This window comes from Centruroides sculpturatus, unplaced genomic scaffold (assembly GCF_000671375.1).
Source record: "Centruroides sculpturatus isolate CEXI.00-Female unplaced genomic scaffold, Cexi_2.0 scaffold1045, whole genome shotgun sequence".
Classification (NCBI taxonomy): Eukaryota; Metazoa; Arthropoda; class Arachnida; order Scorpiones; family Buthidae; genus Centruroides; species Centruroides sculpturatus.
In genome coordinates this window covers 165283-180602 of record NW_019385380.1, presented here as the reverse complement: position 1 = coordinate 180602, position 15320 = coordinate 165283, and the positions used below count along the sequence as shown (strand labels likewise).

General features: G+C 28.4%; 1 protein-coding gene across 1 annotated transcript in view; it reads right to left on the bottom strand.

Moving 5' to 3' along the window:
* Nucleotides 1-7832: 7832 nt before the first annotated feature.
* LOC111638347 overlaps nucleotides 7833-15320 on the bottom strand; it is a 38228-nt gene continuing 30740 nt past the window's right edge. Inside the window, exons 5-6 of the mRNA XM_023384043.1 lie at nucleotides 10257-11525; nucleotides 7833-8029 (exon numbers count right to left, since the gene is read on the bottom strand). Coding sequence (XP_023239811.1) covers nucleotides 7833-8029; nucleotides 10257-11525 — 1466 coding nt within the window. The remainder of the gene's footprint in view (nucleotides 8030-10256; nucleotides 11526-15320) is intronic.

The window sequence follows — 15320 nt, the reverse complement described above, 5'->3', positions numbered from 1 at the left end:
TTGTAAGTTAACAGCTTAAAAGTTTAATATTTTGAAATTTCAGGCTATATATTATATGAATCCTTGTTAGAAAATTTGCGAATATATAAAAGATCTTCAAAAACTAAAGGGCAATTTTTGTGTATAATTAACAAACCACTGAGAAAACATTTACTCAAATAATTCGTATACTTTTTCAAAAACTCATAATAAAAAGTTGATGTGCATAGTTTATTTAAAACAATTTAATGATGCAACCCATGAAGTCAAAGGAGTTTCCAGTCACTAAACATTTTGTTTACTTTGCTACTATTATCAACTGAATGACTTTGCTTAAATGTAACGATTGCCTAATGTTGATAGTTACATGCATTATTATTAATTTGGATTAATGAGGATAAATAAGGTAAGTTGAACATAAACTGAGACTGAAAACAAAGATTATTTTCTTTATACATATTTACCTATTAACAATTTTCCTCCTCTAATTCAAGTCAAATATAGTACAGTCTCGAAAACTCAGCCTAATGTGGACCGAAGGGTGGCCGAGTTTGTGAAAATGCCAGGTTATCGGGAATGGGGTTAAAAAAAGTAAGTATGAGTGTTTCCTCAGAAAATACTGTACTGTACTTGTAAGTATTGTTTACTTGAGAATACAACAGAGAATAAACTGCCCAAATCCCTTAAACAAAGGAAAAGTACGTCCTTTATGAAGGCATAGAGCCTTTACTACATGAAAATGAAAATTAATGAATACATTGTGTACAGTAATTTACCTGATAAGACAGACCTCAGAAAAATACTTTATGAGGCATAAAGCTTCCTATAATGAAAATTAATTATCTAAGGATTTTTTTGCCCTGCCAGGGTGCGGCCGAGTTATCCAGACTGCCAGATTATCGAGTGCCGAGTTTTCGAGACTCTACTGTACTGTAAGAGTCTTTCATTTAATTAGTAGATTAATTCATTATAAAATGCATTACTATAAACTGCAGATTATTTTTATATTTGATAAATGAAATTATTTTTTTTCCTCAGTATTTTTATTTGTAATACCACATGGACTTGTAAACTGAACACCACCTTACTGAATACTATAAAACAGTGAGTAGGAAAGCTGTTATTGTATTATAACCATAAATTAGTAAAATTTGTTATAATTAAATTGGTGAAGAGTTTTCTTTTTCTTTTTTTGAAAACTAATAAGTGAATTGTATGGATTATTCAAGTAAACACAGTATTTTCAAAGTCATGTCTATTATGTTCTTATATAAGTCAATTTACTTTATAATTTTTTTCATTTGGGTATATTCAATCTAGTTGTGCAAATCAGTGGAAAACATTCTCAACATCACCTAAAGTGACATTAGGAATTAATTAGAAAACTATTTTAGATTGTTTGATAAAACAACTAAAATAGTTTCCTAATTTATTGTTTTTATCAAATAACCTAAAATGTTTCTTTTAGATAGAAGCTTATAAAACTTTGAAACACGTTTGAAAAATATCTTTTTAAATAAGAGAAAAACAATTAAAAATTTTTTACACACTTTTCTTTCATTTAATAAAAACAAATTACCTTTACCTTTGGATTTAGACCCTTATATTTTGTAAAATTTATTCTTACAGAATAAGAGACTAATCTATTAAGTCAGATTTAGAAAATAAACTGTAATTTTTATAGAATAATGAAAATAAAAACATAAAAAAACAACATATATTTGAGACAATCTTTCCAGATAACTTAATAATAAGTAGTAATACATTTAAGCCATGAAATTTGAAAGTGTTTTTACAAAAAAAAGTATTCAAATAAATTTTTTAAAAATCTGACTACAATGGATGTATTCACAACTGAAGATCAAGAGTTAGAAGTTAACCAATAAGAGTTCCTGTACTAAAAATACAGCAAATGGTGATTGGTTGACTTCTAACTCTAAATTTTTATCTCTAATTGTGAATACAATTGTAAGTAGTACATCATAAGAGTTCTCTACAGAAGTTAAAGAATTGTTACACACACAGATTTATATACTTATATATCTATTAATTTTTCAATAAACATCTAAAATTTTAAAATAAATTAAAGTGATAACAATACAAAAAAATTCTTGTTTACCATCATATGATAAAATAACAACCACTTAAGTTAATTTTATCACTATTTTATGATAAATTCTGGCCAAGAATAATCAATAATATATTGCATTACTTCTATCCAGATTTATAAAAACAATCAAAAACAAAACTGATTACATCATTAAAGAAATATGAACAGAATTTTAAGAAATATGTTTTTAAGTATGCTAAATGAATATAGATATAAATCAAAGTTCAGAAAACACGAGAGGACTGATAGAACAAAAATTATAACCTATTCAAATTTTCATTCTGTTTATATCAACAAACGAAACATTTTTTTTTTCCATTTTCTAAATAAATATAACAGGTTTAAATACAGCTAATTATTTTTTAATAAACTATAATTCAATAAGAAATAAGCTGTTTAATAACTTAACATTTCTTTAATCATACTCTTATAGATCTTAAAATGTGTTCCATGGTGCTGATATAAAGCTTCCAATAAAATGACTAAGACAAAACCTTTCTCACTTCGTTTCTAGTCGTTTAAACACCGAGTACAAACATTTTCAGCCTTCTTAAAAGGCCTTCCTCAGGTACACTGTGGTCTGTTGGAACATCGGTTGGTAGATATTCAAACAGTGTCATGTTTACATAGGTTTCCTCTTACCAGTGACATCTTACCAGTTATTGTATCAAAGGTTAACTCACAACATTGACATTGTCTATACTTTGGTATCAACTATAACATCACTCCCCGTAACCCCTATCTAAGTAGGCCAATCCACACTCAGCAAGCCTGTCACAGTCTCTAGTGCACCTTCTTTACTTAGCGCATGTATTTTCCAATTTTATTTTCTCCAACTTTAGCAATTATCTCATCAATAGTCGTCCACACACCTTAAATTTTTTATCAAAAGAAAATTTAATGCCCTCAATATCATCTAAACCTTATCAGCAATGATGACGTCACTGGTAAGACAAAACCTATGTAAACAGTGACACCGTTTGAATATCTACCAACTGACGTTCCAACAGACCACAGTGTACCTGAGAAAGGCCTTTTAAGAAGGCTGAAAACATTTGAACTCAGTGTTTAAATGGCTAGAAACAAAGTGAGAAAGATTTTGTCTTACTTGTTAGTCATTTTAAATTAGTTCTAGCTCCAAATGCATAGAAGCTTCCAATAACATTTAAATCTCCTGTATAAATTATGTAATAAATAATATTTTCTTTATATCATCCTTTCCAAAAATCAATGTATTGGCAAAAGTTTGTCCTGTCATAAATATCTAAACTTTATTGTACAAAATTTTGATGTGAATAAAAAATAGTCAAATATTAATATCTTTGATTTAAAAGTTTCACTTTTTTTTTTAACTTAGAAATCTGTTGCAAAATAGACTGCTATGTTATGATTAAAGAAATCATATTTAAATCAAAAGTATAAAAATTTTTAATCTTTTGATTTAAAATACAATTTCATATTTTTTACTCAAATTTTATTATTATTTAAAACAACAGAGAAATATTAAAAATTTGCTTTGCAAAATTTTGTAGTAGTTACTGTTGAAAAATATTAACTGTAAATGATAAATGAAAGAAAGATTAATATTTGACAATTTTTCAAGATAAATATAACATGATTTGTTGTTTGTCTAAACAGTTGTAGCTTTGTTTTTGGAAAGAATAAACTAAAATCATAACTTATACCTCAAAACAAAAACCTTTAAAATGAAGCCTTTTTATTCGTATTTCAAACATTTTCGGCCAATTTGAATGCTCTTCCTCGGGAACAGAAAAATCAATGATACTGCTTTTACTTTCTATAACAAACTTTCTTTTAGAACATTTAAATGTTTGAATTTTCTTATCTAGTGCACAAGCTCGTACAAAACGAAAAACAATTTCTCTACTGTTTGTCCCTGTTTTTCATACTAAAATTATCATATTATGTCTGCTCTCCGTGCTATTACAGAAGAGACTAAAACCATAAGAAAAATGCTAAATTCAGGCAACCAAAACAAACTTTTTAATCAGAATTTGTCTGGTTGACTGAATTTAACATTTTTCTTATTATTTTAAATATGGTACCTACTTCAAATAGTGTTTTTGCTATCTACATGCCAGAATGCTAGGCAAGGAAATGATTTAGAATAAACTAAATTGGTAAGAATAGGAAAGATGTGTGCTTTTCTGTTATCAAATTACATTTTTGAAACTGCAATGGAAAGCAGATCACTGTTATTCACAATCACAGCATTGCTCCAATCACTATGTGATGGGGGAAATAAAATGAAAGATAAAATAAATTTCAAAAAAGTACAGTAATATTAAATCCAATGTAGAACATGATGTTTCTGTCTTGTACCATGACTTTAATGATTTAACCAGTTTTCTTTGTTTGCACATTTATTAAGCACATAGTTTGTTTCTACTGTATGGAACTGAAGTGCAAACTTGTAAACAATATCTCAGTGTCAAATAATTTAAGACCATATTGTGAACTGATCTAAGATTTGAAGAACAAAACAGTAAAACATTTTGATATTTACATTTGTACTGTAATAAAATGCATAAATGTGATAAATATGCAATCATGCAATAATTTTTACTTATTTTCAATCTGGTAAAACTACATAATATTCTAAAATAGAACACACTATATATTAGGGTTGACAGCAGACAGTGAGAAGCAAAGAGACATTGATACTAAAATCAAAAGTAAATGGCATTTAAAATAACTAAATTTAAATTTGTATGCAGTGTTGTTATTTGATATGAGCATTATCTAAAAGTAATACAGCATCAAAATTATTATAAATATCAAATGCATCAGAATATTAAAAACTGTTGTTCATTTTTTGAGGAATGTCATCTCAGTAGATTCCAGCAAATGCTCTACTGTGCCAAAGAAATAGCTATTGTGACGGAAACATCTCTAGATTTCAAGCTTAAACTTCAGATCAGAATTTGGCATAAAAAGAAATAATATGATTATGAAGAAGATACACCAATCACTGACCACTACAAAAGCTTTGAAGTAAGCTTTTTTAGATATTTAGTGAATATTTGTATAAATTCCATAAAAGATAGATTTACCCAATTGGAGAATCACAATAATTGTTAGCTGATAAACATTCTGAAGTCATTTTTACTTACAGGATTAATGGTTAATAACAATTGTGATATAGAGCTATTCAATAATAAATAGAAATATTTTAAAAATCTTTGTTTCCACTAGAATTTATATTGACAAAAATAATTTAATAAAAATTTTCCAAATGTTTTTATATCATTGAAAATTCCTTTAACCTTCCTATATCCATTGTAATAGAGAATGATCATTCCCAAAATTAAAATTGTTTTAAAAATCATTTACATTACAATTTCACAGGAAAGATTGAAAGAACTAGCTATATTATAATTGAACAGAAAATTTCATTATAATCATTATGTTCAGTTTATACTTTGTTTACATTGACTGTTGTGTACTATGCCAGACCAGAGTCAAGGGATAGTAACTAAAACAAAACAAAAATTATTATTATAGATAAATTTGGCAAAGAGAAGGTGCACAGAAGATTTACACAAAATTTAGTTTTTTTAATGTATTATTTAAACATACATATGTAATAAATAAAATTTTATGTTAGAATAGTTTTCATTCTGTTTTCTGTCTCTAATAAATAGTTGTATGTACATAATAATTTTTTTGCAATATTTTATTTCGTTTCCATTGCTATGTATCTATAAAAAGTATTACCTTTCCTTTGCACTTACCCTCTCAGAAACTGCAAAAATGAACAGCATAAATTTGGCTTGCCTTGGGTAGGAATTTTTGGAATGCTGGACATGGTCTTATGACTGAATAAATAATATTGTATTCACAAAAGTAATGTAATTTTATTGTTTTTAATGACACATTATTAATACATAAATGTTCTTGTACAATTTTCTACTAATGAAGCTTCTTTTATTTTAAGTTTATATCTCAATTTATTAATCAGACTAACATAACTAGTTGTTAAAAAAGTCAGCTGTCATCCAAGCAGTTGCATTTGACAGTAATCCACCTTACAAGTGGATTACTATTTCACATCTTTAAAATATCTTTTTTCCAATGGCTAATAATCTATGTTTCTGGGTTTTGCAAGTAAGTACGATAAAGAACCATAATATGCTTTTTTAGGTGATTTAAATTTTTTATACTTTTATGTTTAAACATGAAAGTGATAATCAGGTATTGCACAGAAAAACACTGTTGTTAATTTGGTACTTTTGAAACCGTGCTTGTAGTTATTAGTAGTAATTCAAACACAAATAATTATCGTATTTATTTTCAGGCACTTGGCAATTCTTATCATCAAGTTTTTATTCAGTTGATACGTGTTGTTATTACACACGTTTCGGGTAAAAAAAGTAATACTGCCACAAGGTGGCCTGCTAGTCATATGACCATAGTAACCAGGTACGCTTAACTGGGGGAAAGAAGAGGGGGAGGAAAGGTCATCCCAATAGTTTGCAAAAAGAGAAAATTGCATGATTTTGAAAGACAAATATGTCAATTTTAATATTGTTGTAAATGTATAAGAAAAATTTTAAAGTGTTTAGATTTTATAACAACGAAAAACAGATAATTAGATTAATGTGTGTTAAGCGCCAAGAAAATTTTTGTAACATAAGCGATGAAACCTGTGGTTTTTAATATCTTGATAACCTGTAATCAAAAAGTTGGCTGAAGAAGGGCAATAAATGCCCGAAACGTGTGTAATAACAACACGTATCAACTGAATAAAAACTTGATGATAAGAATTGCCAAGTGCCTGAAAATAAATACGATAATTATTTGTGTTTGAATTACTACTGTTGTTAATTATTTGAAATATAGTGTTGTTATGTCTGCATTGTACAGTACATGTTCCTCTGTGAATATTCAATAATAATTTTTGGTCACTCTGACTTTATCCCTATTTCAGCTCATACGAAATCATAACTTTTCTACTCACCATGAATCAGATGCAGATTTAGCACTTGAGAGGCCCCAGGCATGATTCATTTTGAGGCCCCCTCTAAATATTTTCACTACACCTACACTCTACAGTGTGCGTTCTACATTCATGTTTTTTACTCTGATAGGCACTATACCAGTGGTCCACAAAAAGTGAGACATACAGAACAACATTGAAAATTAACCAATATAAAATTACAACTGCCTGGCTGCATTTAAAAGATTACTGATACTGATGTTAAGATTGTATTAATTATGAAAATTAAAACTTATTGATACAAGAATTAGAAATTGAATTATGACTATTTACAAAAATAGAATTATGACTATTTACAAAAATAGTCATAATTCAATTTTTAATTGAAGATATCCTGGGTTGTTATCATGTTATCATGTAATGCTGTGATACAAGAATTATTAAGTTTCAATAGGTAAAAGTGTTAAAGACAAAAAAAAAATATCTAGTAATCCATGGATATAGAAAATAATTTATTTTTAAATTTACTACTAATATGTTATACATTTGTCAATTTAATTTAAGGAATACTACTAAATTTTTTTCATAATAAAAATAATTAATTATTAATTATTTTTATTATGAAATAAATAAAAATAATTAAATATTAAATAATTAAATNAAAAATAAATAAAAATAATTTAATTATTAATTATTTTTATTATGAAAAAATAATAATTAAATAAAATAAGTTTTTTTATTTTGAGAGCTGAATTTTGGGGCCACTTGATTTATTTATATTAATCATGGCAGTGGTGGATTTCTGCGCAGGCACACGAGGTGTGTGCCTGCACAGAAATCCACCACTGCCATGATTGCATCTGTACCCAATGATTTTTTGTTTTCTCCACAAACTGAACCACCCATTAGTTGCAAGAAAATCTTTCCCATATTTTTAATTAATTCTTCTACTTCATGATGTATTAGTGACTCATTAACATCTGCATTATTTTCATAAATGACATTAAACTGAAAGTTTAAAGTTAACTCAACTTCACTATCTATTCTAATTTGATTCTTCTCAGGAATCATGTTCTCAGTTTTTATTGACATGTGACACAGAAATATCACATTTCAATATTCATCTGGTTTTTCAAATCCTGAACAGAATTGGCTAAAATTTACACTGACTCATTTTTGGTAACTAATAATAGTATTCTATACAAGTTTATCTTTGAGGGACAAATGTTTACATTTATTTTCCCTTATTCTATTATGCTAAGAAATACAGTACAATACTGTAATTAAACAAAACAGCAAGCTAATAAAAATCAATCTTCAAAAACATTGAACAGCTAGCCTACAAATGTAGTAACAAGTTCAGAATTCAAAATTTAAACTACTGTACTGTATACAGTATTAAGTGCAAGATTAAAACAAATGTTTAATGTATTAAAAGTAAACATCTTATATAATTAGATTTAAATTAAATTGATTCTAACCACTGTGTTAATGTTTTTTATTGGAACAATATTGCTTATAACCATTATCAGTTTCATCAGCTGGCTGTAATTAACAAAGTTAATTTAAACTAATTAGTAACATAATGATAATTAAAATTCTGACTACTATAAGCAAAAGTTTTGTAATGTTACTTAATTTATGTTTGTGGCATGTTGACTTTGATAATACAGTGGAACTTTGCTTGATGAGCACCTCGCATAACAAGCAAAACAAATTGTAACAAACTTCCTCGCTTAACAAGCGATGTTTCGTATAATGAGTGACGAGGAGAGGAAAAGTCCCGAACTGTGCACTATGAGTTTAGCACTCATTCCACTAGCATCTTAGTATCGCTTGTGATCACATATTTTTCCAAATTTGTGTTCACACATATTACTTTAAACATCACCAACCATAGCCTGTTATATAATAAACACACCAAACAATATGCCAAATTCTTGAGCTATGTAAAGGCTATAATTAAATATTAGAAATTAATTAATTTGACTAGAAGTAGGCAGTTATGCTGCCATCTCATATTAAATTTAATGACCAATTCCAAATTAAATTTTAAAAATGTCTGAAAATTAACTATTTATAATTATTAAATTTGGAATTGGATGGAAGCAAAACTGTCTACCTCTAGTCAAATAAATTAATTTCTATTATTTAATTATAGCCTTTACATAGCTCAAGAATTTGGCATATCGTTTGGTGTGTTTATCAGACATATCAGCTGCGATTTTTTTTGTTTTCTGCAAATCGAATTCTCATTCCAGGTTGGTTAATTCGCACTAGAAGGAAAGACAATGATGATTCATGCTCCTTAACAATGCACATTCTACAGTTTTCTTTGAATAAACGTTATACATAAAAATATTTGAGTAATTTTTTGGCGTGGAACGCATTATTGTATTTTACATTAATTTCTATGGAAAAAATTGTTTTGCATTACGAGTATGATTCTGGAAAAATTATGCTCATTAAGCGAGGTTTCACTGTATTAGATGACAATATCTGCAATTACACTATGTGGCACATATTGTATTTGAATTTTTTGAGTTTGTTTTTTACAGCCAACTGATAAATTTCAATTAAGTTAGAATAGTTTATTCTATCATTTATGACAAATATTTATTACGAAAAATCTCTTAACAGAGTACATCTTTTCTTGAAATATTTTATCCTATCCTATTTTCATAATTAAGTGATAATTTAAAAACTAAAAGCAGGTATAATAGCTGTACTTACAATGTTATGCATTATCATCTGTTTCTGTATGTAAATTATCTATTAAGATAGCTAATTTAATATAAGATTGATCAACTTATAAAATGTTACTATTCAGAATCAAGTTTTTGATACCTAATAAAATGAAGTATTCTTAAAGAAATGACTTATAAATATACTCATAAAAATTTTTACAAGTTATTTCCTCATAAATATATCATTTTATTAGATATCAAAAACTTAGATCTAAATAAAAGTAGCATTTTATAAGTTATTTAATTTAATATAAAGTTTATTATCCTAATAAATAATTTCAATTGAAATACATAACAGTTAAAATAAATGAATTTGAAAATAAACATAAAATAAGATATTATTAGGTACTATAAATGTATTAGGCATTTTGTTAACCTTGGATTCAAGATATTTGCCAAATTCATATTTAAAAAATAAATAAAAAAATAAACTACATTTAATTAATTTAAATTTAATTACCTGCATCATCTCTTATATTACTTCTAGTGAAATCGTCATCTTGCATAAAATGATGAATGGCTTCCGAAACACACTTTTTTGTGAACAACATCTGATTCAATTTAATGTTATTTGTGACACTACAATTATGTGATGTGCAAAATGCAAAATCAGTTCTATTTTTTGCTGAAACTTCACTTGAATTTTCTAATGAAAATTTATATAATTCACAACAAGCACAGTTTTTATTTGGATCAGGTGAAATATTTTCTTTAATCGCTTCATCAACATTTTTTAATGGAAATGAATGATTTACTTTTAAAAATTCTGATTTATCATTACATCGATGATCAGTCTTCATCAAATCTGATTCTCCACAGTATAAAGAATGATTAACGTTTAAATCATTTGAATATTTAACATCAGAAGATTTTCTTCTTTTATCAATTGATGTTTTCTCACAGTCTTCTGATACTGTACGTTTCGTTTTTTCATTTGATGATAAAGAAGGCATATTTTGAAATTTTCCACAATTTGATGAAACAGGTAACATTGATGAACTATCTTGATCAGAGTTCTGATTATTGGTTTTATGAATGTTATTGTCTTTTGTGTATATCTGTCTACAATTCTGCTTATATATTTGATTATCTTCATTTTGAAACATGCTTTCTGAAAATTTTTCATGAAGAAATATAGAATGATCAGTATTTGTGGTCTTTTTATGATTGCTAAAGAAAAGTCCGTCTTCAGATAACTGTTTTAAATCACATGTTATGTCATTACTTTTTACATTAAACTGTTGGTCGGACTTCCTGTCGGATGGAGAAATACTGTTTGCGCAGTCTAGATGATTTTCACTTAGGCAACAATGTAATGAATTTTCGCTTTGACAAGAAGTTTTTTTGTTTTTAGAAATACTGTTGTTATCAGTTTCCGAGCATTGTTTGTCTTCCATATTTCTTTTTTCCTTCTGTGTTCCTGAACATATTAATGTTTCAGTTTTGTTTGAAATATTTTTCCTAATCTTGTCTAGATTGCACGTTGAATTGTTAGGCTTATTGAGATCACATGAATGATGAGACTGAGCGGATGAAGAAATCTGAGTCTCTACACTAATGCTCAAAGACACAATATTGTCACCAGTATTAATAAGCACCATCTTATCTTTTTTCATGCATATGGAGGGACTGAAGGAAGGATATGGAGGTACAAGTATGAAATTTGTATGAATAGTAAAACAATGTTTCAAACAACGAATGGTATGGCTTCCTTCATTACATAAAAATTCTGTAAAAAGAAAAAACAAAAAGAATTAGTCAAGTTACAAAAAACATATGAACAGCCATTCCCTAAGTTATGTATGGATTATTTTTTTCCATAACTTTATTTGAGTGGAGTAAGTTGAAGTTACCAATTTTAAACATGTAAATAGGTTTTCTTTATTCAAATTTTTTCTCATATGTAGGAAAAATTACAAAAGTGTGCTTCAAAATGTACTTTGAAATAAAAAGAATAATGGAATGATTGATACAAAGTTATAAAGAACACTGAGGGCACAACCCACAGATCTTAATTGTTTAAATACTAGTAAAGTAAGCATTCTAATTCATTACTGGTGTTAATCAAGAGATATCAACTACTAGTCAATTGCTGGCTGTGTATCAGGTAACAAATTCTATGAATATGTGGGAACATAAGCATCTTATAAAACATCTACAGCATTTCATTTAAAACAGAGATGAATTATACAATGAATGTTCTATGTACTTTTTAAGGCATTTATCTTATATATTTCTGCATACTTTTGCTGTCTTAGACACATCCTTTTTATTTCCTAAGGAATGCAAAATATATTACCAGACATTTTTAAGTTGGCAATGGATAACAAAAATTCATGCAAGGTCCAAGCTTACATAAATTAAGTATTACACATAAGTTGGGGAGTAGCTGTGTATGATGTATATATATATATGTTACCGCTAAAGCTCGAAATCCGTTAATGTGTACATTACCTAGCTAATCTGCAGATTAACTAGGGTGATCCGTTAAAGCTGCGAAAATTATTACATTTCTCAAATTACCTAGGTAATGTTCAGATTATCTAGGTAATCTGCAAATTACCTACTAGGCACTCGGTAAAGTGAAAATAAGATTTTTGCTGGAACAACAGCAACGTTTCTGTACGCTTAAATTAACATAATGTTATTTATTTAATTTTCAATATCTAAAGAATCAAGTTAATACAATCAACAAATTAGTTGATTGAATCAATCATCAATCAATTAAAAAAACTTTAATACAAAAATCAAACGGTTTAAAATATTACTACAATTAGGGAAATGAATTTGCAAAACATATGATAAAATTGTACTTACTTATTAGTGCAATCTAAAGATTGGTGACACTTTGAATTACGTAGCAATTGGTTTTTGCGACAAGCACGCCTATTTGTGGTACATTTAGATTTGCAGTCACATTTTCTGAAACCCTGCCCAGTACCAAGGGATTGTTTTATTGCTGTTTGACGTAAAGATATTTCTACAGCAGGGACATCCATCTTCTTTCGTTAAAAATCTCTCTTTGCAAACACTGAATTCAGATTTTGCATACAATTGTTTTAAAATACCTGTTTTAGTATCAAGTTTATAAAAGCCATCCTCTGTTTTACTAAGAACCACAGCTAAAATTGAACGTGCATCAGTTTTTGCTCTGTCTTCTTCGGGTACTTTAATTCTCACAGCGAAACCTTCATCGACGTTTGGGTGCTTTGCATTAGAAACTGCTAACATTTTCTTTGCTTGCTTTTCTAAACATTTCTTGGCTTCATCACGCTGTATTTTCTGATCCATATTCTTTTTACAGATGATGCACAATACATTCTTACCATACCCTTCCTCTTTAGGATCTACTTCACCACAAACTGCGTGAACAAACATATTACACGATTTACACTTGTGAGCACTTGATGCTGCTTTTGAGCAAACAATACAGACTATGTCTTGTATAGTGCTCTTTACAGGCTCCGTACGAAACTGTGATGGCGATTCTGCTGAAGTTGAGAGTAACTCAGTGATGACTTCTTCAACTTGCAGAGGCGATTCCTTGGAGGTGCAGGGTAACTGAATATTCTTCGTGACTGCATCATCAATCAACGGTATAGAAGGCAGTTTAAGATTACTATCGGTAAATTCTTGTATTTCTATAGGTGATTCTGTAGAAGCGGGGGATAACGGAATGTCCTCTTGAGTAAGATTTGACTGTGATCTCATAATCACAGTCTCTTGTGAATCTTCTAATTTTTCAAGGTCTTCTTCAGTTTTTATCGAATGTCAAACAATTCTCCGGCATGGACAAACTTTTTCAAACCTTTCTCGCGCATCTGACAACGGCTCAATGAGTTTTTCACAGCCTCGTACAGTCAACACATCACACCTTTGAATTATTTGATAATCTCGAGATGATTCTTTCTTCTTGGAAACTTTTATTTGCTTTACATCTTCAATTATGGAATCATACTTTGGTTTGTTATTAAAACACTACGTATTATATTTTAAATCTTCGCTAAAGAGGTTTGCGAAGAATCTTTTCTTGATTTTACTCACCAATTCGGTGCTTGCTTGCATTCTAGGATTTAAATTTATCTACGTAAAAAGAAGGAGTGGGGAAAGGAAGTGAAAGAAACTTTTGAACTTTAACGATACGGAAGCCGTTAATGTGCAGATTGCCTAGATAATCTGAACATTACCTAGGTAATTTGAGAAATTGAACAATTTTCGCAGCTTTAACAGATCACCCTAGTTAATCTGCAGATTAGCTAGGTAATGTACACATTAACAGATTTCGAGCTTTAGCGGTAACATATATATATATATATAAGTAACATTAACCCATGATCACATGTGGTTTTTTAACACAGCTGCATGCATAAGGCAGTAATTTTCTGCTGATTTTTCACACGCAATTATGCTACAAATAATTGCCATTCATCAAATTTCACAATTCTAAAAAAAATCCTGTAATTTCTGTATACGTGCCAAATTTCAAGATCATACACTATTTACTTTATGAGATATTGTTTTGTTCAGAGAAAAATATCTTATGAAGCCCTTCAAACTTTGTGATATCACTAATGCAAAATGAATTCAGCTGGAAATAAATAACAAAAAAAATGAGGTGTTTCTCAGCAAGACCAGAAAACTTTTCTTTTTTTTATATTTTTCAGCACAAAATAAAGCCACAAAAACCTTTAAATCATTGAAGTTCATATTGCCCTAAACTTTCTTATAGATAAGCATTCAAGATCATAAAAACTTGAAGACCATGCATGTCATTACATCATGTTTAGCTGACAAACATCCATGATGTCATGACTACCTATTGCAGCAGTCATGAGAGACCTCCATGACATCATTTTCAATAATGTCATCAGGTAACTGAAATTGACATCAGAATGGAAAATTTCTGCTTTTTCATGTGATCACGTGACAATAAAGAAAAATTGTGCGCGCTTGCATACATAAGGCAGTGATTTTCTGCAGCAGATTTTTGAGGATTTGGTAGCAAAATATATTTTTATCACATTTTTACACAGTCAGATGGATAACACATAGCCTGAGGATATCATGGAAGCATAGCTAAGTCAGTCAATTTGGTGAAAAATGAACATGAAAAACTAATGTGTACAGAAAATTCTCACTATTGCATGTGATCATGGGTGAAATATATTTTAATCATATCAATTATTATTCAACTTATTTTTGGTTTTAAAAAGTTTTTTTTTCAATTAAAAATGTAAGTGATATAAATAATTATTTACACTTACAAAGAATTTTATAACACATATACATAATTGTAAACATTTATAGAAGATATTCTGTGCTGAGTGTTCAATAATTTAATTCTATCAATTTGAGATATTACTTTAGTCAAAACCTTCTAAATCCATCTGATGAGTGAAAAGTAAACTAGCAAGCACAAATATACTTCAAATATAATGTCATATAAATAAAATTAGTAGTTTATCTTAATAATTTATTAATTGAGTTAGTAGGGATAAACCTTATAAATACAGACTAATAAGGG